General features: G+C 44.2%; 1 protein-coding gene across 2 annotated transcripts; it reads left to right on the forward strand.

Annotated features, from left to right (window-relative positions):
• Positions 1 to 27: 27 nt before the first annotated feature.
• On the forward strand, positions 28 to 25,923 carry ABTB1 (ankyrin repeat and BTB domain containing 1). Of its 2 annotated transcripts, none has more exons than XM_015875276.3 (12): positions 28 to 231; positions 1,089 to 1,151; positions 2,213 to 2,268; positions 3,215 to 3,359; positions 4,647 to 4,806; positions 5,751 to 5,796; positions 6,667 to 6,783; positions 11,467 to 11,582; positions 16,553 to 16,651; positions 17,244 to 17,411; positions 20,505 to 20,705; positions 22,353 to 25,923. In XM_015875276.3, exons 1-12 carry the CDS (start codon positions 176 to 178, stop codon positions 22,557 to 22,559), a joined length of 1,434 nt encoding a protein of 477 aa, XP_015730762.1. In that variant the 5' UTR covers positions 28 to 175; the 3' UTR covers positions 22,560 to 25,923. The 2 variants fall into 2 exon arrangements, with proteins under 2 accessions (XP_015730762.1, XP_085373039.1); XM_085516913.1 differs by lacking the exon at positions 28 to 231 and adding an exon at positions 279 to 380.
• Positions 25,924 to 25,998: the final 75 nt, after the last annotated feature.

A 25,998-nucleotide genomic window follows, 5' to 3' on the forward strand; every position in this document is an offset into this window, starting at 1 on the left:
ACTTCCTCCTTGCGGCGGCGGAGTTTCCCTTCACCCCGCCCGCTCCGTGTTTACATCCGCAGCCGTTTCCGTCCCGTCGCCGCTGCGGCCCCTCCGGCCCCGCGCCCCGGCCCGGCCGTCCGCCCTCTGCCCGCAGAGTCAATGCGGCGCCGCCACCCCGCGGCCTGCCCTGGCCATGGACACCAACGATCTATTCACCAGCTGCAAGAAGGGGGACGTGAGCCGCGTGCGGTGAGCGGAGTCTGGGAGTAGGGGGGGGTATGGGCGCTTCGCGGCCTTGCCCTGTGCGATCCCTTCCTCCTTCAGCCTGCCTAGTGATCCCTTCCTAGTGTCTCTATGGGGAACGGTGTGGGACAGCCGGGAGAGCTGCTTTGCTGCTGGTGGGTGAGGCCTGGGGGCTGTTTGTATCAGTTGTACGGTTAGATCGGCGTAATTCGTTGCAAATGGTACGTTGCGGGTTTGCTATAAGAAGGAGAGGCCCTGAGGGTGACCTTGCAGAGAGTGTAGGTGATAGGGGAGGAACTATTGGACTGAGAGCACTGGAAGTAAAGAACAGACGCTGCATGGAGTCAAAGTGGGCTGAGAAGGAAGGAACTGAGCGGGCAATCAGGTGAGGCTTGGAGGAACACCGTCCTTGGAGGTGTTCAAGACCAGGTTGGACGGGGCCCTGGGCAACCTGATCTAGTAAAGGTGTATGTTTGGTGGCCCTGCCAGGCAGGGGGGTTGGAACTACATGATCCTTGAGGTCCCTTCCAAACCGGGTCATTCTGTGATTCTGAGGCTGAAGTTTGAGGAAGGAAGGAGGAACTGATGTGGTGGTTGAGGAGAATGGTTGAGGGCTGCCGTGTGGCTCAGAGGGATGGCTGTTGCTGTAGGTGGGGATGGGGTGTAATAAGAGCCAGGCTGCTTGGAACAGCTGTAAGGGGAAGGTTGGCTTCTAGAGATGCCAAAGGGAAAGAATTGGTAGCGCTTGATAAAGTGTGAGTGAGCAGGACGAGGGAGTGACAGGAATTAAGGGTGGCCTGGAGTGACTCTGGCTGAGTGAGCAACTGTGTGAAGTTGTGACTTTGTGCCTGTTTCTCTTCCAGATACCTTCTTGAGCAGCGAGATGTGGAAATTAATGTCCGTGATAAGTGGGACAGTACACCTCTGTGAGTCCTGCACCCTACAGTGCTGTCTGGGTGGGAGGGCAGGGCTTTTGGGGCTCTTCCATTCTCTCTGCATCACATCTGGGAGCTCTCTTACAAAATGAGTTGGGTTCTGCTTTGTAGGAGATTTGGCTGCGTATTTCTGCTTCTCTCCTCTGTGGGTGCTGTGATAAATGTGCCTTTGTCTCACTAAGGGACATTGCTGAGAAACACAGTTAATTTTGTGACCAAATAACCTGAATGGAGCAGTCTGTTCTTGGCTTGGGTAGGCCCTTTTTTCTTAAGGTCTGTGGCATTCCAGCATGTCTTGTCAGGTGAAGGTATAACCTGATGAAATGCAAAATGATGGTGGGTTTGCTGTCTGGCAAGGTGTGAACTAGCCGTAGGTGGTGAGGAATCTATGCTGATGCTGAGGAGGTTCACACGAGCATTTTAAGTTCCTGCATCCTAATTCCAAAGCACCATTAGACATCTGCAGCGTAGTTAGAGTATGGAGTAACTTCCCAAAACAAAGTCATATTTGCCTGCTACAATGCAGGTGACAGCACTCTCCTAATTCGTAGGATGGTTTGGGCTCTTTGTGAGAGTGAATTAGAAAAGCCTTAGACTTAGACAAAGCTATTGTAAGAAGGACTTTGAGAGGTGTGTTTTCTATATGTCTGATATGAATGCTGCTCCCTCATTGTCACATTGTGCAGCAATCAGATTGACATCCAAAGGAGCATTCCTGAGAGTTCAGTAAAATTGCTGAGTGCCCATGAAAAGAACTCTTAAAATGAGGAGGCAGATTTGGCAGCCAATGGTGCAACAGAAGATGCGGAACTCAGACTGGGACCTTGGGATCTCCTTGCAAGACAGCAGTGCCCATAAATGCTGGGAGCAGATCCTTCTTACTCAGTTGCTGGGGTCAGGCTTTTATGTTATTTGGGAACAGTTCCTCATTCCTATGAGGAGCCATCTTCTAGGCTTATCATGGGTAGCTCAGTGCTAATTGTGTGCTGTGCCCAAGCACTGAATTTTGCATCCTATTATATCTCCAGTTTTGTTTCTCTTGTTATTGCCAGGTATTATGCTTGCCTCTGTGGACACGAGGACCTTGTACGCTATCTTCTAGCCAACGGTGAGCAAAAGTGTTTTAATTATATTCTTCTTACTTGTCTATGGAGACTGTATTGTTATAACAGTAGCTTGTGGAAACTTCATTTTTAATGAGCCATCTGATCAGTGATCTTTGGCTGCATTTGGTACCCTCTGGTCACTGTGGATCATCCTGGCCCCTTCTGCAGATCACTTGCTGCTTGAATTTACTTCAGGGAAGCTTTCTGCGTTAACTTAAGAGACAGCACAACTTTCAGAACTCACAATTAATGTATTGGAAGCGTGCATTTCTTTTGTGAGTATGTTGGTGTGAGAACTGTACTTCATTTGAAGAACCCATATAAAACTTTCTTGCAGTCTTCTGTTAAGCCTTGCTTCATGCAGGACTCAGAGGTGAAATGCAAAGGCTTTTTGCGAACCTTAAGCAAAGTAAGGCAAACTGCCCATGGAAATTGCTTGCCCCTTATGTTCTCAGCACCTGAGTTCCTTAAGGTTGTTGTGGTGCATTCAGTGCACCTTTTGCTGTGTTCAGTGCACCTTAATATATCCCACATGTATTTCTGAAATAGGAAAATGCAAGTGCCCTTCCAGTTTCTAGCAGAGTCTAACCTGGAGGTGTCTTGTACGAGGCAGAAATGCCTTCTTGAGGAGCTGCTAAAAGTCCAGTAGGTGGTCATGCTCTCTCCAGTGAGATTCTTTTCAGAACACTGCTGGAATCATGCTGAGACACTTATTACAAAAATCAGCATAAATGAGTCACGGTGTCTTCAGAAAGGGATGAAGTGGTGGAAGAACAGCATTAGGTGATGCAAGTGTAGGGGGAGTTGAATTTTCATAATAAAGCAGAGTAGCATAAGAGGTGACAGAGAAAGACGTCACCAGCCAAGTAACACACTTGTTTAGTGATCATTCAGAGACACGTGGAAGATGTAGCTGCCTGCTGACATGCACCTGTTGCCATTTTGTAGGCGCAAAATGTGAAGCAAACACATTTGATGGGGAACGTTGTTTGTATGGGGCGTTGAGTGATGCCATCCGACGTCTGCTGAAGGAGTACAAGCAGATCACAGCAAAGTGCATGAAAAGAGACTACTATGATGTCTTCCTGCAGCGGTAAGCAGATGGAATAGCTCCGTTTGCCATGCGTTTTGTCATCCTTCCTTAGCTGCTAACTTAGAAATTCAAGCCCTCTGTTAAATGGTGATTTGAAAGTCAGCTAATCAGAACCCTATCGTATTCCTGGGCATGTAGGGCTTTCTAAGCGATATTCCTCCATGCACTAAGGGTTGACTTCCAGATACACAAAACATTTCAGATATAGCATCTACTAACCTAGGTACAAACTCCACAGACAGTGGAAAGCTGGTCTTTGTAATGCAGAAGTGTTAGAATGTCATCCTTGACTGTTAAAATCAGATCACTAAAACCACAGCAGCAATTTAGGATAAATATCAGCTAAAATTCATTTTCAGGCCTAAAGCAGTAACAGCCTACAAACCTACAAACTGAGGTTTCCAGCAGTGATAAGAGGTGTCTCATTTCTGCAATACTCAATTTGGGACTTCTTTAGGCTCTCTTACAGGGAGGTTGCTCTGTTCTTTCTTTCTGTTTACATGAAAACCAAAATGTCCTGTTTTCCACTTCTCATTCTGAACAGACCTTGCATTAAGATTGATACAAAAGACAACAGTAGGGGGTGAAAAATAAACACAACTGTTTCTGTTTTGTTTTGGGCAAGACGTTAGTAGGAAGGATGTTCTAGTGGCAGAAAATTAAGGTCAGCATTCAAGACTCTGCTTTGATATCAGCTGCTTGTATAATCCCACACCTTTCTGGACATCAGTCCTGCTCTCTAAAGGGAGTATAATGCCTGTCTTCTGCCTCATTTGACCTTTTGTTGATGTTTGTGAAAACAGAAACCCAAGAGGTGATGTGTATCGGGAAACACTGATAATGGATGCCAGAAGTCTTTTAAGTAGCAATCTTGTATTTCTCCTTTTAAATAATGAGGGAAGTTATGGGTGTGCAAACATAAACAGGGCTTCATCTCTTATGTGGTAATCTGTGCTGCGTGGTTGTAACATCCTTCCGTCATCTAAGGGTGTGTCATCTCAAGTCCTTTCCTGTTTGCTGCATGGTTAGGGCATGCACGTTGACAGCAGCCTGAGAGGAGGAAAATTGCACCTTATCTGGTGGTGGGGTAATTCTTTTGTGAAAGCGTGTGCATCATATTAGATAAGAGGCATCTAGACAAAGCAGTCTTTTAAACCTTTTTTCCCCTGCGCTCTGTGACCTGTTGTTCATTTTTAGAGCCCAGTTGTGCCATGTCTCCCACTAGCTTTGCTCCATTCTCTCCTTTTTAATTCTGCAACAGTTTTCCTCTCTTCTTGTTCCCTGCAGGTTGCTGGAGCAGGGTTATCAAAGTGACATCGTTTTCATTGTTCATGGCAAATCCTTCTGTGCCCACCGCTGCATTCTCAGTGCTCGCAGTGCCTACTTTTCAGAAATGTTTGAGACCAAGTGGAAGGGAAAGAGCATGATAGCGCTGAAGCACCCACTGGTGAGCATGGCTGTTATTGTTGCCTTTTCTTTCTTTTCTTATTTTGGCTGTATGAGAAAAGTGAATGGGAAGGATGATTTGAGGGTTAATCTCCATACTGTGTAGCTCTTGGAGCTCAGTGTGACCCTAGGTAAGGAGAAAGGCTTGTGAAGGCACTCTCTCCATAAAATAACATCTTGTTCAGATGACAAAAGGCATGTTGACTGCATACTTTGCCTTTGTTCCCTCTATCATCGGCTCAGATATAGCTTAATTAATTGCAGTAGCAGGTAGCTGTTACCATCTGCCAGCTGTGTCACAGCTCCTCTGTGGGATGAGTTGAATTTGTCTTAATTCCTGGTGGACAGGTGGTCTGTAGTGAAGACATCACCTCCATAATTGGCACTAATTGAGTCCCTTTTGTTGCATTTACAGAAAGAACTAAATAGGCTGTTAAGTGCATTCCATCCATTAATCACCAATACTCTGGCATATGTTTCTATAGCTTAATTGCAGCAGTGCAAAGCCTCTTGTGGAAAACATATTTCCAGTTTCTCAGGGCATTACTTAGCGTCTCTCCTTTCTCTTTGTGTAAGAACAGCCTGCACTTCAAATTAAAAAGAAGAGCTGGAAATGTTTGATACCAGTAAAAGACTGGATTTTACAGAGTCTGCAGTAAAACTGTCTTTGGAGCACCTCTGTTAGTTTGGTCCTGTCTCCTGGGCACATGGATCAGTAGCAGCCAGTATATTTGAAAAGCTGTGTAAACCAGATGGAGTGGCATCATTACTTATGCAGGGAGCAAGGAAATTGGGTGTTCAGACTGCTGTGTCTGAGGTGCCATTTAGATGTGGTATGTGTGTGGCTTTTTTCTGAGCAGGATCATGTTTGTATCCATTCAAGTTTCAAGCTTGTTATTAAATTCCTGGTAATTCTCAAGGTAACGTTCTTATATTTTGTTTTAGATTAATCCCACAGCCTTTGGCTCTCTGCTGCAATATCTATACACAGGTAAATCATTTACTGTATGTGTATATTTGGCTGGGTGGCTGCTGTCTGTCCCTCTGCCGTAGCACAGTTTGGGTGGCTCTGACTTGCAGACACGTTTGGATACACAAGTAGCCAACGTATCCTTTCTGCTGGCAAAGAGAAGAATGCGAGCAATCCACAGCTCTTCCAAGTTTGTACTTTGTTCCAGTTTCCATGCCTATTGAAAGCCCAGCTTCCCGTACAAGACATTTTCAGTCTGACAGATCTGAGCAGTGCACTCTGAATGATTTGATTACTTGCTGATTATTTTTTCTGAGCAGAAGTTAAACTTCAGTAAAACTTCCATCAAGAAATCAGATGCTGTGTTGTAGGCATGTTGAGTGCTGAACTGCTTCAGGCCAGGAGGTGGTGCCAGAAAATAACTTCAAGGTTGTCCTCCAGTCTGGTGTTTTCAGAACTGTTCCTCACCATGTTTTCGGTCATGGTAAAAGATTCTGGGATGACAGCTTATTGGCTTAAAGTCTTTTCTCACCCTAAGCTAGAAAACCCATGGTAGCAGTCACGCATACTGCTGTTGTGGTGGTCTTTTATTTTTCTGAGAGAATTTGGAGCCCTTTTGAATAAACCTGTTAAATCTTCTTGAATGAAGCTGTTAGGGTAGACACTGGAAGATGGGAATGTGAATCATATGCCAAACTGCTGTGCACCGAGCGGGGACTGGTGAGGTAGCAAATCTTAGCTTCTTGGAACAAGTGTAACCTCACGCTGAAAGATGAGGCACTGTATCTAATTAATGAATTTCTGTGCCATCTAGTCTTCAGTCCTTGAATTTGCCACTTTTACACTTAAGTGATATGGGTTAAAAGAGCTGTTTGCTTTTCTCCTTGACAGGTCGTCTTGATATTGACGTAGAATATGTAAATGATTGCAAGAGATTAGCCAAACAGTGCCGGCTGCAGGACCTCATAGATGACTTGGAGACCAAATGTAAAAAAGTCTATGAATTTGGTAAGCATTTTACTTGCTACTGTCTCTGCTATATGTGTGTATGCCCTTTGGGGGGAAAAAGAGGAAGGTGTGATGTATCATGGTGCCCTTTGGGCTTCTAGAAAGTGATTCTGTTCTGGAATTCCTGTGTTTGCTCAATAGTTTTCAGTCATATGCTTTCTGTAGGGTAGTTTAGTAGTTTTGAGCATATGCATGTTTATAATTTATATTGAATGTTTTCACTACAGTAGAGCAGCCATGGCAGCAGGTCTTTGCTTGTGGTTGCCAGCCATTCACTGACACACTCTAGGGTATATTGGGAAGTGCTTTTCAGCAGAGACCCTATTTAAATCCCAGGGGAGATAAAATATATACAATTGGAAGTCTGTTTCTGCACTTAGCTGCCTCTTATCCAAAGGAAAACATTTGATAATTGGCTCAGAAGAGATGTGGAAAGAGATGCAACACTTCTTTTTAAGAGCGGAGAAGTATCTCTGAAAGGCCACGTGTATTTATGATGCACGTATGTGCCAAACATTAAATGATTCAATCCTCCATTTGAGAGCTTTTCACATTTCAGAGAGCTTGTGATCTAATCATGACATCAGCTTATTGCATGAAAACCAACAGCTGGAATTTATCATTCATCTCCCTGATTCAAGTGAAAGGACATGTGAAGAATCAAAACAGCACGAGTAAGGGAAAGCAGTGCTAGTCATTAAGTAAAAAAATTATCTAGTAGCAAAACCTTCCGGCTGAAAAAAATCTGATTTGTGTTTCGTGCTCTCATTTAACTCCTTTACTTCCACCCAGTTAATGTTGTTTCAAGAAGATAATGTAGTTTGTAGTTTTTAAGTCAGTACCATCTTTTTCCTTCATCTGAGGGTGTAGCTGTTACAGCTTTCTCTTTTGAATTACAAATTCAGATTATTCAGCCTCTTAAAGTTGCAGAGCTTAACAGATAGTTACAATATTTCTGCCTCAAGAACCTCCTTGTCTGCAAATCTCATGGAAGATACTGCCCTGTATACCTGTCCCCTTAGGCATGTGGAATTAGGTTACCACAGTACAGCTGTTCTCATATAGATCAGGCTGTAAGTACTTGCATCATGGAAGCTGTGTTACAAGTGTTACCTCAGCCACATAAATACAAATGTTAATGTGCATCTGCAGAAATTAAGTGTATATGTTTCTTGCTTGCTTTCTGTGAGTAAGATACCAATTTGTTTATTGAATGATTGGTGGAAAAAGGGAGTGGTGATGAATACCATAACTAGAAAATAAAACATCAGGTGACAGAATTATCTTGTACCTTTTGGTATCAGAGTAATCCAATGAGATGCTGGAGATCATTTTCATTATGTTCTTTTCCCCCTCTAGGGTCTAACTGAGACCCTGGAGGTAACCATTCCACATTCGTACAGTAAGTTCAAGCATCATATTAAATTGTGACAGGAAAATAAGGTGGATAGTTTGCTGGCTGTGTGAAGCCACTCATTGGAAACTCAAGGATTAGAAAGACTAGTGGTATAATTGGCAATCTGCAAAGCTACTGGCTTCTTGGCAGACTCAGAAATGGAAAATGGTGAAGTAATATCTCATGGTGGTTGGAAGTTGCAGGTACAAGCTAGACTTACAAGTGTGATATAAACTTCCTGGGTGACACAGAGCAAATCATTTGGTTTCTTTGTTCCTTGTCAGGTAGGAGTTCTTTGTTTCTGGGGCCTGACATTAGATGTAATCATTATGTTTATAGCAATGGTGGAAGTACAAGCCTTGCTTTTTATTTATGACAGGTTGGATTCAACTGAATAAACAGAACAGCTGATTGATCTGTTAAACGTTTTTGTCTCATGTTCTCCAGAAAAATAACGTATACAAGAATTATAGATGTTAAAAATAGTAAAGACCTTAGATCACATCATGGCTGACACTTGACAAATCATTCCTGTTCCCTCTAGTACATTAGGACTGTTCAAAGTGTTTTCTGTGGCACAGACGTCTGATTCAGGTTTGCAAAGCAGGGTCTTGTCTTGCATCTATATTATGAAGTTGAAATGTGCCTAATATGTGAATTCAGGCCTGTGCAGTTCCAGTAGATAACTGTAGTCTCTGCAGTTTTGTTATGTAGATAATAAGCATTTCAGAAGTGCAGAAGACAGCATCCACAGACAGCAGCTTAGGAAAACCCTGGAAAGGCTGACCTATGGCCTTCTGTTGCACCTCAGACAGCTTTGTGAACACTACATATTGTCCTGCACTGTGTCTGTAGGAAGGAAAATTGATGCAGTGTTTGGAAGAGCTCCAACAGGGTTTTCTCTGATTGAGCCCTACTCCACTTCCTTCAGAAGTAGATGTATTTAAAAACAAATGTTGTGTAGTTATTTCTACAATCTGTAGGGCAAAAACGTTTAGAGCAGAATACGTGGTACTTGTCTTCATATGGATGCACTGAATGTACAGAATCAGTGATAATAACTTGTGACATTGAGAGAGGATGTATAAGGCAGGTATTTGTGTGTGATGCCATTTTGGAAAGGTTTGGGTGTTTGTTTCAGTCTGGTTTTTGCAGTGCACAGGCTCAACTGAAACAAAAGGCTGCAAAGAAGTACTGAGCAGTGGAAGCAAAGGCAGCTGATGAACTGATAGGTGATGTTCAGTGCTGTCCAGCTGGGCTAAACTGGAAATGAAGTCAAAACTGCTGCTTTCTCAGCTATGGTTGGGTTATTCCCTCTGGCTCCTTGCCTTGTTTATGTTGTCCTTTCAAGAAAACTCTTAATTCCCACTTTTTGTGAGGCGTTGGTCCCTGCTGCTTGGTTGTCGCCAACAGCTTTTTCCTGTTCTGTCACTTTTTTGTTGTTTGTTTCTCTTAGGAGAAAGTTGCTTGTGATATCAACTGCGTGATCTTGGATTTTGAGAGACACAGAGTCTGAAGTGTCTTCTGATAGATGTGCTTCTCAGACAGATCACTGTTCTCCCTTGCTGCTCTGGAAGCGCACAGTTGCTTTGTAGATCCCATGAGAAGAACTCTTGCTCGACTGCTGCTTAAAAGTTGCTTGGTCCATTAGTGCTGCAGAGCCTGATTGATTTGGCGATGCTGTAATAGGCACTGCACAAGTATAAATGATTCTCTCTGCCAGAAAGAATTTCTAATTGCACAGTGAGAAATTTCTTCCCCTCATGCTGTCTGTAAATGGACCGGGCTCTTCAAGAAAGTGCACTCAGTTACGTTTGTGTAGGTGCCTGGTCTTTTTTTGGCTTATTTACCCCGTATGAAAGCAGCATTCAGTGCTAGTAAAGCAGTCTGTCTCCTGCTGCTGCAGGTCTCTGCTCAGCAGTGATGGTACCTGATGGTGTTGTACTGGTAGATTATCCTTCCTCTTCCAGTACCTTTCTGGGATGTTCCGCCCATTTGAGATACAGCTGTGGTATATCTGAAGGGTGCAGCAATAATGGGAAGGAGGGGGTGGAGAACTTGTTGTGTGGCACATCGTGGTCTTGTTTCGCCCACGGCCCAGAGGAGTCATCTGACAGAGCTCGTGTAGCGCTGTGCAAAATGCCAGGAAAAATGAGGCCTCAAGGTGATGTGATTCACCTGCGAGGAGTTTTAATGCAGTGAATCATACCTGTCAGAAGTTGTGCTGAATGCTTCAGCTTAATTCTTTTGTCCTTGAGAGTTAACTTTGCTTCTCTGTAGCTCCTTCTCAAGCGTTTCTTACTGCAACCTTGCATTTGCTGGTGCTGCTCCATCTGCCTATGCACAGAGACTCCTGAATGTCTTATGTGCGCCCCAGTCATCACCCAAAGAGTGCTGACTACAGGTGTACAGCAAGGCTGAGATTATAGAAAAAAGCAAAAGTGATTTTGGCTTCAGTGAGCTCCCCAGCAGCTTTGGTCATAGCAAGACCACAGAACTAAAAGTGTGTATATTGTGTCCCTTTAATCAGTCTGTTGAGTGTTGGGGCAAGACAGGAGGATGCACTGGGTCTGAAACATGAAATTGCCATCTTTGTGTGGTTTATTTGGTATATCTGGGGTAGCAGTGGTTATTTAATATCTACAAACCACAAAGACACCCTTGAATCCAAGGATTTTGAGGGTCATAGTGCTATGGGATCTACAGGTAGAGAGTAGGTAACAAACCCAGGTGCACTTATTATCTAAGCAAGAATAAATTCTTTATTCCCAAGGATGAAGTTAAGATGGCATAGCTGAAATGGGACCTGTGAAAGCACTTGGCAGAGCAGAGAAGTGTGGGGGCAGCTTCTTTTTAGCAATGGGCACTACCATAGGTAATACTGTCAGCAGTAGGGGTGGTCAGCTGGGGAATCGGCTGGGTGGCTCTTGTGGCATCAGAGGCAGCCTGTAGGGCAGATCTCAAGTGTAATTGATAACAAGGCTTGCAGAGAACAAGCTGTCCTGAAATATGTCAATAGCAGCTTTGGTTTTGCTATAGATCATATTCTGGTTCATGGAGTAAGTGAAGATGTGAGGAGAGACGAGACCTGCATCCCCTTCCAGCCCTGCTCACCAATTGTAGCAAGGGATGTTGTATGCATGTTTACGTAGAGTCACTTGTTTAGCTTTTACTGCAATAGACAGCAATGAGACTGATGTTTCCTGGAATCTCTTTTCTCTAACGGGGAGAGAATGTTTGTATAGGAATTTAGGCATCTCTGCTCTTTTGTTTTTTGCTTCTTCCAGTCTCTTCCAAGCCAGGGACCTGTGTGAAAGTGCTGACGATTGAGCCCACAGGTAACTGCCGGCTGCAGGAAGATCTGGCTCTTCTAGCAGACTGCGCCCTGCCAGCAGAACTGCGGGTAGGGAGCATTTATACTACTACTGATCTCTGTGGGGCTGTGATGCATTCACGTGTTCAATTGCATTCTCTCCATTTGAGTTTAGTGGTTGCTTGTTCGCTGGTGTTAATGCTTCAAGCTGATTTTGTAAATGCTGAAGCATTTTACTGCTTAGAAGTGCTGTAAAATTGTTGGTGCTGGTCCTTTCGCTTGCATTTTTCCTCCCAGCGGTGATCTTGGTGAATGAAACCTTTGCCATGTGCTTGGTGGGGATTTCTCCATTAACTACAGTGGGACAAGAGTTGGCCCCCACTCTTTTTCCATCTCTCTGCCACCCTTCTTGCATATCAGAATGTGCTCTCTGCATGCTTTGTTACCCAAAAGGATGTACAGAAAAATGGCTTGCTGAGCATTCTTGTGAGGAACTGACACGCTGCAGTAGGTTTCAGCAGAAATGAGTTCCTCTGAAGCAAATTAAACTTGACTGGCAATAGATTTACTTTTCGTAACTATGTCTCATTGGCTCTGAGAAGTCCACAGAGCACAGACTGGTGATCATCATGTTAAAATACAATCAGATATATTAGTTAGACTCACTTCTGTGGATCTTCACTTCCAGCTGAAGGAAAGCAGTTAAATGTTGGTGCCCTTCATTCTCCCTGCATCTGTTGCTTTCTGTACTATCAGCAGATTCAGCTTACTTTTGCATCTACTTTTCTTTCTCTCTTTCTCTCTCATACCAAGCACCGAATTTAATAATACAAACTCATCTTTGGTGGCTATGCCCAGAGGTTGTGTGACTGGGTGATGTAGCAAAGTTTATTGCCTCTTTTTTTCCTTTTCATCTTCTGTTGAATAGACTTGTTTGCTGCAGATATGACCAACCTGCAGGACAGTGATTCTTACTTGCAATGTTCCCTCATGCTTTGCATTGCCTTTTGACATAAAAATTTCTCTGAGTGCTGAACATTTTATAGAGGGACCTTTTCTGTATCAAATTTCCATCTACCAACAAAGAAATTATTTCTATGTGACCTTCCTCCCCCATACAACTGCATTTACTAGTGGCTTTCAATATACCTTTCTGTTTGCTTGCAGGCTTTACAGGGAGGCAGTCCTGCAAGTAAGCCGTAATATTACCTCTCTAGAAATTAAGAAATTGACTGCGGGCTCTAGGACAATGAGATTTACATACATTTTAAGTTGCTTCACAAATAAAGAGTGCAATCTGTTTGATTGCTGTTCCCCAGTATTTTTAGCACACTCCTGTAAGCGTTTAGGTTTTCATTTCCCTTTTAATTCTTTCATGCAGAATGGGAGCTGAAAAGAGAATATGAAACTTGGAATAATATAATCATTTTACAGCACTGAATGCCTCTGTGGGTTGTGGTTTTCTAGCTGTGTTCATAGACCAGAGAGAAAGCAGTTACAGCAGCATTAGACTTGTTAGAGCCATGAAAGCAAAGAGGCATTGGCACACGCCTGTATTTGTATACCGGGCACAAGTATGGCTGCTTTGCTCAAGTCTGGTAAATTCTAAAAGATTCTCCTGTTTTTCTCTCTTGGTCTTTTTTGTTTTTGTTTTTCCCCATTAACTTACAAAGATATATAAACATAGGTCATCATCCTGTTCCTTGTTATCTCTTCCTTACGCTTTTAAATTGCTGAATTCTGTGTGTTAGACACCTCTATCCTGAGACAGAGAAATCCCACACCTTTGTTCCTACAGAGTCTGGTACCACACACGGAATAGCATACAAAGCATTTAACCTTAAATGTCAGGGACTGCTGAATACTCACACACAAATATCTGTGTTCTTTGGGAAACAGAAAGGTTTTCTGGCTCTTGCAGAACACAATTGGCATTTGGCTTCTAGCAAAACTCAGCATTTCTTGTTGACAGTTCAGGTAATAATCAGAATTTGATGAGCTACTCGGAGCTGCTGCATATTATATGATACTATATCAAAAGAAATTGGGATGGATGCTACTTTCCATTTGACTAAGAATAAATAATTCACATGTGACATCTTTCATATTTGAACGCTGCAGAAAACTATGCAACAATACCAATTTCATAGTTCGGTAATGATCTATGTGAATGAAACAGTCACTCTTAATTTCGTATCTGCCAGGTGACCTCTCAGTTAGAGATCCAGTGCAGAGCACTGCAGCCACGTTGCTTCTTTGCCACTGCTTTGTCATTACCTTTTAACTTAAGTCTTATTTTTCAACACGAGATTAAATCAGCAGGATCAGAGTGTGCCCTGAATAAACAGCGTCCTTTCCATCTGTATTTACATGTAGTGTGGCTACAAAAAATGTGACTGTTTGTCATTTTTGGGATAAAGGTCATTGTTACACATTTGGAAGTGATGTCACTGCACCCATGTCCATGGCTGTCATTCGTAAGCTTTACTTTTTCTGTTTGGCAGAGACAGATTAACTCAACTATTTCAATTTACTTCCAAATTTTTTATCCAGTCCACTTGCATCTGATTATGGGCTGGTAATCTCTTCTATCTCATTAACCTTTGTGTTTAGTGTTGTAATTTATTTACAGCTGAATCTTCTTGCTGAGATAATCTCCTGGCCGGGGTACAAATTGCTGTCACTGAGCTGTTCTGTGTGTTTTTGCCTCTAGCAACATTTCTATTTAAGCAGTAATAGCAAATTCGTAACAGCCAAGACTTGATCCTTGTGGTGGCTGGAAGATGCTGTAAATATTCACACTGTCTTATGCTATAATAGTTGTTGAGAATGTTTCTGTGTGGTGAGTGTGAATTATTGTGAAGGTATTTGCACCTTGTAGGCTAGACTACTTTTGCCTCCAGGCTAATATATTTAATTTTGGCAGCTGTGCTTTGCCTAGTTGGAGTTAAAATGGTTGTCTGAATGGGGGTGGGGATATAAGCTCTTCTTCTACTGGGACACCCTGAAAGGGAGATGAAATTCCGCAAGTGTTACAGGGGAGGAGAGTAGAAGTAGTCGAGATATAGAAGGGGAATAAAAGGAAAGATTCTGCAAAGCCACTTCATGCTGAATAGGAGTGACAAAGACATGAACCTGCTTTTGTAGCAGGAGTTGGAAATGACCTTGTAAACCTGAGTATCTGAGGGTAACCCCGCAAGGTTAGAAGGTGGAGGTTCAGCCTCCTCAGTAGCATTTTGTTATTTGGGAGACAAACCAAAATGAATGAATTCCTGCTCTCATCCCAGAGGGGTGGATTCCTTTTCAAGATTTGCATTTGGGGAATGAAAAGAGAGGAAAGAAGGGATGTGCAAAGGAGCTGGGGAGTTTACATCTTAAGCTAAGCTTCTTGTGCTGCAAAGAGTTGCTTCTCGTGCTAAGTCTGTTTCTAGGCTTACTCGTAATCTGCCTGTGAAGTTGTAGCGTCAGAATTTCTAGGGGAGAACACTGAAGCAGTAAGGATAGGGTGGGGATAGAAGCAAACATACATGCAGTCATATCATGGCTACTGGCTTTTGTAATGGGCTGCCACAGTGCGCCTGCAGGTCACAGCCTGCAGGTTATTCGTTGCCTTGAGATGTGAGATACAAATAACAGCCTGGGGAATCACAGATGGGGCAATTTGTCTCATCTTTGGTACAGGAGGTGTCCGTTGTATTACAGCTACATGAAAAGCAGCTAACAGATCAAGTGTGCAGTGCCCAATGGGTTGCTATGTCTTCTGGGAGGGAAGTGCCCTGGTGGGGATGCAGAGAAAGGACTCACAGCAGAGACATGGCATTTCTGTAGCAGCATGTGACCAATTTGCATGTCAGTGGGCTTACTCTCCTCTTGTAGGAAGCAGTGGCTGCCAAATGTTGCTTTGGATAGGCAGCCCAGCAAATGGGGCCAGATTGCCATGTTTGGTGGTTGTGTGAGCTTTTGCCAGATTGGGGCCTTGCCACATTATCAAACCTTTGTGAGAGAAACCCCATTGCATACAAACTAATCTTGGCCGAGAGCACCAACTTAATGTATTGCAGGCTGTGTCTTTGTTTAGTCTTGGGGAGAGGAGATATTTAGCTCCTCAGTAAAGCTGCAAGTAGATTGCTTTCAGGTAGGGTTGAGGCAGGCGTGCTGGAAATGATGCTTAGGTCCTCTGCAGTTGGAATAGTGGTCTGTATGGTTGGCCCAGGTTTCTCCCAGGTGCAAACTTGGGATTTAACTTTCCTGGAGGAGAGATGGTGGTAATAAACTGAATTCCTTGTCACAAGCAGGGCCAGGGCACGTGTCTGGAAAGCAAGAACTGGGGGAAGCTTTTGTTTCCAGAGATTAATTGTCTTGGTTACATGCCTGTGAATACAAAGTTTTTTTTAACAACTGTATTACCGTGCGCATAGGATAAGGTGAAAATGAAAACATTCGGAAGCATCACTTTAGAATAGCATAAGGCCAACAGATTTTTTTTGTGGGCGTGCTGTCTTTTGTTGGCATGTGGGACTGGGAGGAGGTGTGTTGGTGTTAAAATAATTCACTAGAGTATTAATACTTCAACAACACTATCTTTGGCTGGAAATCAAATGAGGAGTTTAAGTTGTGCTTTGGAAATGTTATATTATTCAACTGAAGCAGTAATTGTAGCCAAACCATTTCAAGCTGGTGTGTGTGTCTATGTAATCTATACTTTACTACATCCACCTGTACATCTACACAGTAATGTGCTAGTCCAGAGCTCTAGGAGGCTTATGATACCTGCTGCATGAAATGAACTTCACCTCCATTTGTCTGTCTTGCTAGGAAACACAGAAATGATTTCTGGAAGTGTGTAGAGTTTCCATGGGTGAAAGAGATGCAGCTGTAAGTTGTACCAGGAATAGCTCTGTCAGCAGTGCAAGGACTGGGCTCCAGTTCATATTATTGTTGGTGCTCTGTGGTGTGAGAACAGATGGGTGGTTGTGTCTGGGGAGACATCCAGACTCAGGGTCCTGAGCACGTTTTTAGGACGAATGTTAAAGGAAGGATTTTCTGTTTTCTCTTCACAGGTTGGCTTTGGGGAGTTGCCGTTTGACAGCACCGACAACTTCAATAGTTGTCCTGATGTGTGCTTCCGGGTGGCAGATTACAACTTCTTATGCCATAAGGTATGCACTGGTGCTATACTTCATTCTCTTTTTTCTTTGCCATAAGTCTGCTCTTCCAGTGCTGAATGCATTTTGCAGAAACAGCATTGCCTCATCAGCTGGAAAACCAAAAGTCTCACTGCAGCTGGAAATGGTTATTTAAAACATTTAATGAAACAGCAAATCTTGCCTTTCATGCAGAGGTGTTGTAGGCGAGAAGATACACTTATTCAGATGCAGCTTTCACAGTTGCAGAATCTCCTGGTACTGTTTTGTGAGTTCAGTGCCTGAACAGAGGAGTTTCTGGTTTGCAAGTAAATAGCAGTAAGAATAGATTTTCAGATCCAGCCTTGACTCAATATCCTGCTCTAGTCCCATGCTACTTCAGTTTACAAATGCTTTTTTTGTTCTGAGGGTAGGCAAGCTTAGAAATAAAGTAGGGAAAAAGGGAGAAAGAACTCTCACTTGAAAGATTGGAGGTGCAGCTTCAGAATACAGGGAGAATCAGAGTCAGAAATATCTTTGAGCTGCTTCTGATGGGTTTGTGTTAGTGTTGTTAGCTTGGTGCAGTGAGAAGAGGTAGTTACTAGTGATTTTGCCCTTTCTTCTCCAGGCGTTTTTCTGTGGTCGCAGTGATTATTTCAAAGCCCTTCTTGAAGACCATTTTTGTGAGAGTGAGGAGCTGCAGACACAGCCCAGCATCCCTGTGGTGACTCTCCACAACATCTCAGAAGACATCTTCATCCGGGTCCTCTACTATATCTACAGTGATGACACAGAGGTGAGGCCAGTCACAGAGCATTTTCTCCTGTGCTGTTTACTTCTGGAGGTGTGCACTGCAGTGTTTTTCTACCACATCCTGGAGGTGGTTTCATAAATACCACTGCCCTACTCTACTACTGCAGGAGACTCACATAATGGGACTTGATGTGAGCCAGTCAGTTGATTTATGTGCATGATGTTTGGAAAGCAAATCCCTACTCTTTCATCCAATGATAGAAGTTTGGAAATAAGCTTTTATGTTGGTCTGGTAAATGCAGAACTTTACTAATGTCCCCTTTGGATTCTGGTAGAATAAGGTGGGGAGCTGCCAGTAGATGGCAGATTGAACACATTTGGAGATGGAAAGGTTAAGAGATTCCTTCTTATTTAGACTTGGCATTGTAGCCTACTTTTCCATTTGTAGCAAGTCATTATTGCCACTGTTAGTTATTGCTGTGGTGGGCAAAGGTTCTGCTGAGAGACCAATGCCTTGCTGTGCTTAGTATTCCAAGTAAGGACAAAATGGCCCTAACCGACCCCATTTTGAGCTTAATGGAAGGTGCAGCAAATGTCATTGTTGAAGCAGCTTCCTGCTTTGATTCTGTGACATATGCTTTCCATAAGTCTAACTACAAGATGCCAGAGCACATTCTAGCATTAGGGTAATGATCAGAGACTGCTGCACCTGTCAGCGTCACTTCTTCCAAAGAAGCAGTCATGCTCTGGGTTAGTTGCCATGTACAGAGAGCACGCACAGCTGTGACCTTGTTTCTGTTGATCTCTTCATCTCTGAGCAGCAGCCAGGAATAAATGGTAGAGAGAGATGTATGCAGCATGTGTGAGAGTTGTGAAGATGCTCCTGACCGCAAGACTCTTTCCCCTGCACCTCCTCAGTCTGCCTGCCCTCCCCATGACAGCTTACAGGAAGGATGTTTCCCAAGCAGCTGTTGCTTTCCAAGGGTTGCCCCAGCTGCTCTGTCTGCACTTAGAGCAGGAAAACAGACGAAAAGCAGCATGTAGGAATGTAAAGAGTCTTGCATCTATCTATGTTTCCTGTGGAAAATGGGCTTTAGTGTGTGCAACCAAGACATGAGTTTTTCTGCCAGAGTTTATTTGTGATGAAAAGGTAGCAGGAAGAATGGTCAGGAAAACAGGAATGTAGCTGAAGTTTCACACTTGAGTGTGGGGTGTTCTCCTTAGCCTGTGTTTCTCCAGTCAGGTATCAGTACCCCACAAAGAACTACTATAACTGCTCTGTGTTGTAGTAGTGACAGTGCTTGCAGTGGGAGGGAGGACTGTGTTCAGAGCATAGAAAAGGTTCCAGGTGGAAGGAGAAGTGGGTAATCAGAATATTTGTGTGCGCTCAAGGTGGGGGGTGGGGTTATGGAGGAATATTTGTTATGTTTGTCCTTGATCTAACAGCTGAAATCTGCTGCCATCAATACTACTGGCTCAAACACCTCCAGCTTGTGAGGTTCCTGGAGCCTTACAAAAGGACAAAGCAGCACTTGATTAACAACCCCAAGAGCTTTGTTACACCACTGTGGCACTATAGCACCTATTACATGCTTCTAATACATCTTACATCCTTCTGCACAGCTGTTGCAGGTTGTTATACTGCTGAGACATTTGCTATGAGTAGCTCGTCCAAACACCAATGTGGACAGCTGTAGGGGAAGAAATAATCAGCCTTTTGCAGTTGTCAGAGTGAGCAGCCACATGTAGATGTGGTCAGTAGTATTTTTGCTGCTGAGCAGCTATCAGGACGACGGACTGTGCTGCAGTAGAGTTAATCAGTTTAGACCAGTGTGGTTTAATCTCTGTGTGGAAGTGATCTTGCTTCTTCCACAGCCAGGATATGCTGTACTCTGTAGGCTGGCTGCTAAAATGCTCATACTGCACTGTTTGCACTTCACATAGGCAGGAACAGAACTATGAAGAAAGAGGCTATAGTTCCAGGTTAGTGACGCAGATTGCTGACAAAAATAGTATTTGCACAGACAGAGGGGAGAGACTGAGTGAAGCTGGAGGTGGTGTCTCCAGCATTACCTATGGCATTTTTTTATCCCCCTATTGCATGGAAGGAAGAAAAATCTCGAAGGAAATAAAAGTCTGGTTCCCTCCCTCAGGAGTCTGAAAATGTTAAAGGCCATTCACAAACAGTTTAAACTTGAGCATCTGATACATGAATTTAGTTCTGTTTGAATGCCTCTCAAAACTCCAGTAGTATTTGATGTGCAGTTGGTTTATCAGCCAGTTGGGTCTCACACAATTTTCTGACCTTGGATATATGACTGCAGCACTAGATATGTTCCTTCTGTGTGCTTCATCCAGCTCCGATGATGGATTGAAGGCTCCACATGCATCAAAGCTGGATTTGAACTGTTTTAGATTCTGCCTGTCCCCATCCTGACAGTAACTGCTAGAGGTTACTACTAACTTTGAGTGCTGTGCTCAAAGCAGGGATGAATCGTGTCCTTTTGCCTGTGGGATCCTTGATGTTAGATCCCTACAGAGCTTGAATTCAGATTTCTCATTCCCTTTTCCAGTGGCTGACTTGAACTTTCCTGGTTTAGTTTGATAAAATCAGGAGTTCCCAAAAGAGAAGAAAGTGAAAGCAGGGAGCAGAGTATATGCTGACTGACTTTGCAAAGCCAGTCTGAGGAAGGAACTTAAGGGAATTTTGCATATTTTTCACAAAATGTGAGCTTAAAATTAGAAAATGAAAGGAAGAGTCCCTGTTGGAACAAGGTGCTCGATTCTGGCTTCACATCTCTTTGAATGGCATTCAGTACCTCTGGTAAAAGCTACCTCCTTCTATTACCACTCAAAACATTTCTTAGCAGCCAACGTGCAGCAGGACTACAGCATTACTTTGTGCTTAGAGAGGAAAGCTGCAGAATAGTAAACTTGGTGCTTGGTGCTGAGCAAGCTGCCTCTGCAGCGTTTTGAACTCCTCAGGGGTGACTGAGTGGAAGACCTTACCCTGACAGGTTGAGCCTCTCCTTAGAACCTCTAACACTGAATGGGCCAAGAAGCATGTCAGGGAATTTCTGCTAAGACACAAAAGAAGGCAGGATTGGACAGTAATTTCCCTCTTTGCTGTTGCCAGCTGTCCCCGGAAAATGCCTACGATGTGCTGTGTGTGGCAGACATGTACCTGTTGCCTGGGCTCAAGCGCCTGTGTGGAAGGACCTTGGCACAGATCCTTGATGAAGACAACGTTGTCAGCATCTGGAGGATTGCAAAGCTGTTCCAGCTGACCCGGCTAGAAGACCAGTGCACAGAGTACATGGCAAAGATCATCGAGAAGGTAACACAGCCACCCCACACAGCACTTACATGTGCACAGAGAGCCATAGATAATGCAAATTCGGTGGTTGCACTTTGGTGCGTGATAGATAGTTGTTCTCTCTGATTTAATGCGCTTCCTGAAAAAGTGCAGCTGTTGAGTGGGAATGCACATGGTGAGTTAGGAGGGAGGGTGTGGGGCCAAACGCTGATGGCTATCAAGCACAGCTCCATGGACTGTGAGGTGAACAACTTGCCAAAAAAGCTCTGCAGGTACTTTGTGTAGGTGACTTTCACTGAACCTTTAGCACTGTGGATGAAACAGCAGTGATATTGCCCAAATGCATGAGCTGCAGCCTAGGTAACCCAATGGGGTTTGTGGGGAAGCTTGGTTCAGGAAATGCATGGTGTGCACGAGGTGGGGAGAGATGCTTTTCCTGGCATATTACTGTCAAAAAGAGTAATCAGTATGATCTTCTCTCTCCTCCAGGATGATAAATCTAACAGTAGAGGCTTTCACTGGGGAAATTTGCTGTTGAACAGCCAGAAATAATGAGTCTAACACTGAAGTTTTCTTTATGAGGCTCCATTTAATCATTACACGGAACCATTGCAGCTTGAAGTTCAGAACTTGTAGACTAAGTTGCTATGCAGAAGGACAAGCTAGAATCTATGGGGTATTTTTGTCCTTAGACAGATCTTTATTAATGGCTTGTACAGCTCACATGGGAATGTAACATTTTCACCTGCAATTTGAAAGGTGTGAAATTCTTCCTGAATTGTGAAAGCAGTGAAGGAAATAATTTTGTCACTGTTATTTTATACAGCATATAGTTTGGGGGTGATAAATGCACCAGTAGGCATCCAGGTTCTGACTTAAAGGGAATTTGGTTTGAAAGCTGAATTGATATCCCAAGTAGTAACTGGGCATGATAGAGCTTTGCTTATATGTTCCCTTTGTATTCTCCTTCCTAAACCTAAGTGGATGTCCTTGGACCCAGTATCAGCAGTGTGCCTTCCTAAGGGTGTTAGCACAAATGGTGCTACCCCAGCTGTTAGAACATCAGCAGCTGCCAGAATCTTGTGGAGAAGCACTGATGGTGGAAGCGGGGTGAGATTTTGGCAGTGTGTACAATGTAGACTGGGGCTCAGCAACCTGCTGTGCCCAGGTGCACTTCAATCGCATAGACAGACGGGAGCTGCCTCTCACCCTTCAGCACACCACATGCTCTTGGGGAGCTTGGTACAAAATCATTCACAGATGACCTGATTCTGTCAGGTCAGACAGAGCACAGAGCAGCTCTTTGCTGCTCATCTGCTGGTTGGCTATTGGTGGTGAAGCTGAGAGCCACGGTGGAGACAGAGTCATCTGGGTCTCCTGGTTCTGAATTGGGCAGAAGTGACTGCTGTCTTGGCTGCTGCAGAACATTTCTCAAAGCTGTCTGTCAGCATCTCATGGCTCCTGCTGCCAGTTCCTGCTTGGGAGCCTTTTTGGAGAGAATACTCCTTAGGATGAATAGATGAGAAGGTTTGAGTTTCCACATACCCTTAGCATCCCCCTTTTTCCTGTTGGCTCTCTCAGCAGTGAGTGAGCCCATTATCCCGACCCTTTACTTCTCTTTATTTGTTGCCTTGTCTTCCTGACGATGCTTTTGTCCACCCTACCCAGCTGGTGGAATTGGAGGAGTTTGCAACTGCTGTGAAGGAGAACGCGGAGGCTGTGGAGGAACGGCAGGAGACCGACTCCATTCCCCTGGTCGACGACATCCGCTTCCACATCACTAGCAATGTGCAGACTTACAGTGCCATCGAGGAAGCCAACCAGAAACTTGAAGCTCTGGAAAGCCTCCTGGCCAGTATAGGGCTTGAGTGCTGATGTGTGCAAACCCTGCCTGTCATATACAGCCTGCGCAGCCCCCCGGTGGGTTGGCTCAGAGTGCAAGAACATCTGAGTCTCTGAATGTTTCTTTTTCCCCCTACCTTGTCCTCCTTTCCATTCACTTTCAGGCATGATTTCTTTTTAATTTATTTATGTCTGGACATTTGCATGTCTAGTTTGTGTTTGGTTTTATTTTGTTTTTGTCTCTCCTTTCAGAAGTAGCTCCCAAAGCTCAGCCTAATTTCATAGCTGCTGCTTTGTGCAATACAGTGCGAATAGGAGACTGCAAGTCGTGGGGGTGAGGGAGTTGTGCTGGGAGACTTTCTACTGCCTGGTGTTAGGATCCATCCTTTTTGTTGCCCAAAAGCACACTTCTGAAACTGCTTCATGCCGGGATATTAGTTGAATTGCATGCAGCAGCAGAAGAAAACTGGATTAGACTTTCCAAATAAGTGTATTAGAAAGGAGATGGCCTTTCTTTCACTGTTAGCTGTATAAGATTGGAGAAGGTAAGCAGCACTTCCCTAACAGATTCAGAGGCACGTGGCTGTATGGAAGGTGCTGTTTTTCACCTGCTATTCTAGTTCTTAGGTGAAAAAAAAAAGAAAGCCAAAGCTACTTTCAGATCATCCCTAATTTTTCACTGCTCTGGAGTGTTGGCATTTGGGTTTCCACTCTGAGGAATGGAGAAACTCAGATTTTTTAGATACCTGAGATCTGACAGATGGTCAATGTATTTGCAATCAGGAGGGAGACACAGAGCAAAGATTTGATTCTTGTTCTGCATGTGATGTGCAACTGAATAATTTAAAAGCTTTTCTTTCAGAACAAATATCTTTGGGACTACAGTAGAAACCACAGTCCTTTTTTTCCTAGAAAGCAGTGGCTTTCAACGCATAAAGAAGGGGGAGGCCCCTTGTCTTCCTAACAGGGACAGGAAATGCTTTCTTATTGGAAACAGCACTTTTCTCTTTTTCTTGGTCCATTGTGGTAGAGCAAAACAGACTTCCTGGTAGATCAGGAGAGAGGGGTTACCAGAAGTTTTTTAAAAAGGAAAAGGGGCCTTTTGGGTCTCTTGGGGGGCAGCTGTCCCACTCTTTGACCTTGTGGCTTTGCTCAGACTTCAGCCTTGTAGCTTCATTGTTCTCCAGGAAATTCACTGTTTGTACTAATGAATGTTTTTGAATCTGTGTTCTGCAGTAGGTCATGTTATATCTTCGTCTCCCTAGACTCCTAATGAGGGTAATGATGTTATTTCTCCTCAGCACCGATCAGCAGTCAGTACCCCTGCACAAAGCTGTGCCTGCCAAGTAGGCTGTCCTGAGAGCTGTTTGTCTCCAGAATGGCATGTTATGAGAGTCTCAGGTCTCCAAGGCTCAGGCTGGGTAGACTCTGCTGTGCTGTGAGTTGGGAGGAGGAAAAAGCATTGTGTGAAGCACGCAGGGAATCTTGCACAGATAGTGGCTTCCATTACTGATACACATTGTCATCTTGGTCACTCTCTGCAGTGAGAGCTTTAAACAATCCATGTCAAGTGCACTTTTAGCATTTGAGGTGAGAACTGGGCAATGGTCCCCCACAGATCCGCGGTGTTTATTCCTATAATGGTGGTGGTGCTTCACACAGATATGGAAAGTGTTTGGAGCTCCACTGTTCAGCAGGGACTTGCTGCAAGTGGATGAGTCTGATCTCACCTGGTGAGGTGCTCATGCTCCTATCAGACTTGCTGCCCTTGCTCAGAGCATCTGCCTGTACCCAGCACGCACTGAAGCTGTATGCACTCGTGGGCAGGCTTTGGGCACTGCTTGCACTAGGCAGGCTGCATTCACTCAGAAAGTGTCACTGGGGTTTGACTGCTGCACTTGAGGAGCTGGACTCTGTCAGAATCATGTCAAGATTGAGTTGGGCAGGAATGGGGTGTAGTGAGATTAACTGGACCCCAGGTATCTGCACTCTTCTGTGTTTAACTGGTTTCTTTATGATGGAGGATAGTGTCTGCATGGCTGCTTCAATTCTTCTGTTGCAGGATGCTTGGGGGGGAGTTGCTGTGGTTTGCTTTCTGCAGCCAAGGGTGGGGGAGAAATGGGTGAGCTGGTACAGGGGTGTGTTGCTATATGGAAGCAACAGGTGTGTGCTTACGTTTGGTGTGGTGACACGGGGAGGAGCTGTGTGTGTGTTGTGTGAGCGAGGGATCTGTCTATCTCCAAGCTCAGTATGGCTTTAACAAGACCACTAGAGAGCTCAATGCAACTTGAACTGATAAAGGCATCTCTGTAGATTTGAGGAGGGAAAGGACTGTTTAGAAAGATCTGACATGATGTCCCAGGTATTTTGGGCAAAGAAAGGTGGAACAGCAGAACTGCCTACTGTATTGCTCAGTGAAGTGTCAGTCTCATGAAAGTCTGCTATGGAAAACAACGGACAGCTTAGCCCAGCTGGTTCAACCCCTGTGTTTCTCCTCCATTTATGACTGAAGATGACACTGAACATAATCAGGATGTTTAGTTTATCGCATCTCTTCTATTTCTCCTGCATAAATTCCCCATCTTATGTCTCGGTAGTTGACTTTCCACAGCAATGGTTGTGACAGCCCTGCACGAGGCTCACACAGAGCCACTGGAGAGCAGAACGTGGCCTTTGCCTTCTGTTTGTACTGAGCGAGATGCAGAAGCAGGATTACCAAGGAATGTGCTCGTTCTTTTCTCAGCGGATGCCTCAGCTGCTAAAGCTAAACGGACACCAGCAGTGCACAAAGCAGGAGGAAAGCAAAGGAGGAGCAGCAGTGCTGGGAAGCGTTTTCCATATGGCTGCTCTTAAATAATTCCATTCCTGCATCCTTAAGCATGGAGCAAGTAAGGCTGCGGTTGTGCTTGTGGGAAGAAAGGTCAGCGTGGCCTTTTGGTCTGCCCCCCAGCAGTGCAGTTCCATGCAGACAGCCGAGCACATGCCTTCCTCTGTGTGCACTTAGTGGTCACATCTGTGAGCTGTGCTGCATTGTCAGATTACATGGGGTTCTTTAATCCCCCCCCCCCCGTCCCTTTTGGCAAAATAGGGCTATGAAGAAGCATGCGTAAGCAGATGGTCAGCATGCAGGCAAGCTCTCTAATTAACATGAGCCAGGTCAAAATGTAGATTTGATTTCAATTCATTCTTGCCGCAAATAATTTTATCACAAAATAAACAACGTAGGATTTTATTTCTGTTGCCAGTGTCCTTTGTGTGTTCTGTTGCCTCTGTCCCTTTTATTTACTACCAGCCTCTTGTGGAATTAAGAAGATTGTAAAATTTATCAGAGCAACAATATATTTAAGAAGAAATATGTAAGCATGTGTGCAGCAATAAAGTAGTATATTTCACTACATCTCTTCCTGCTGTGGCCTGTTTGTTACCAACTAACATCAGTGTGGTGGTGTTTCTGAATGGATACGGTGGGTTC

The sequence above is a fragment of the Coturnix japonica genome, chromosome 15, assembly GCF_054131305.1.
Source record: "Coturnix japonica strain WE chromosome 15, WE-NBRP24, whole genome shotgun sequence".
Taxonomy (NCBI): Eukaryota; Metazoa; Chordata; class Aves; order Galliformes; family Phasianidae; genus Coturnix; species Coturnix japonica.

What these genes read in the sequence shown, in the direction of transcription:
- ABTB1 (XM_015875276.3), top strand. Translation starts at nt 176, where the DNA reads ATGGACACCAACGATCTATTCACCAGCTGCAAGAAGGGGGACGTGAGC. An exon ending in TAAAAAAGTCTATGAATTTG is followed by an intron (nt 6,784 to 11,466) that starts GTAAGCATTTTA and finishes TGCTTCTTCCAG; the next exon opens with TCTCTTCCAAGCCAGGGACC. An exon ending in TGGCAAAGATCATCGAGAAG is followed by an intron (nt 20,706 to 22,352) that starts GTAACACAGCCA and finishes CACCCTACCCAG; the next exon opens with CTGGTGGAATTGGAGGAGTT.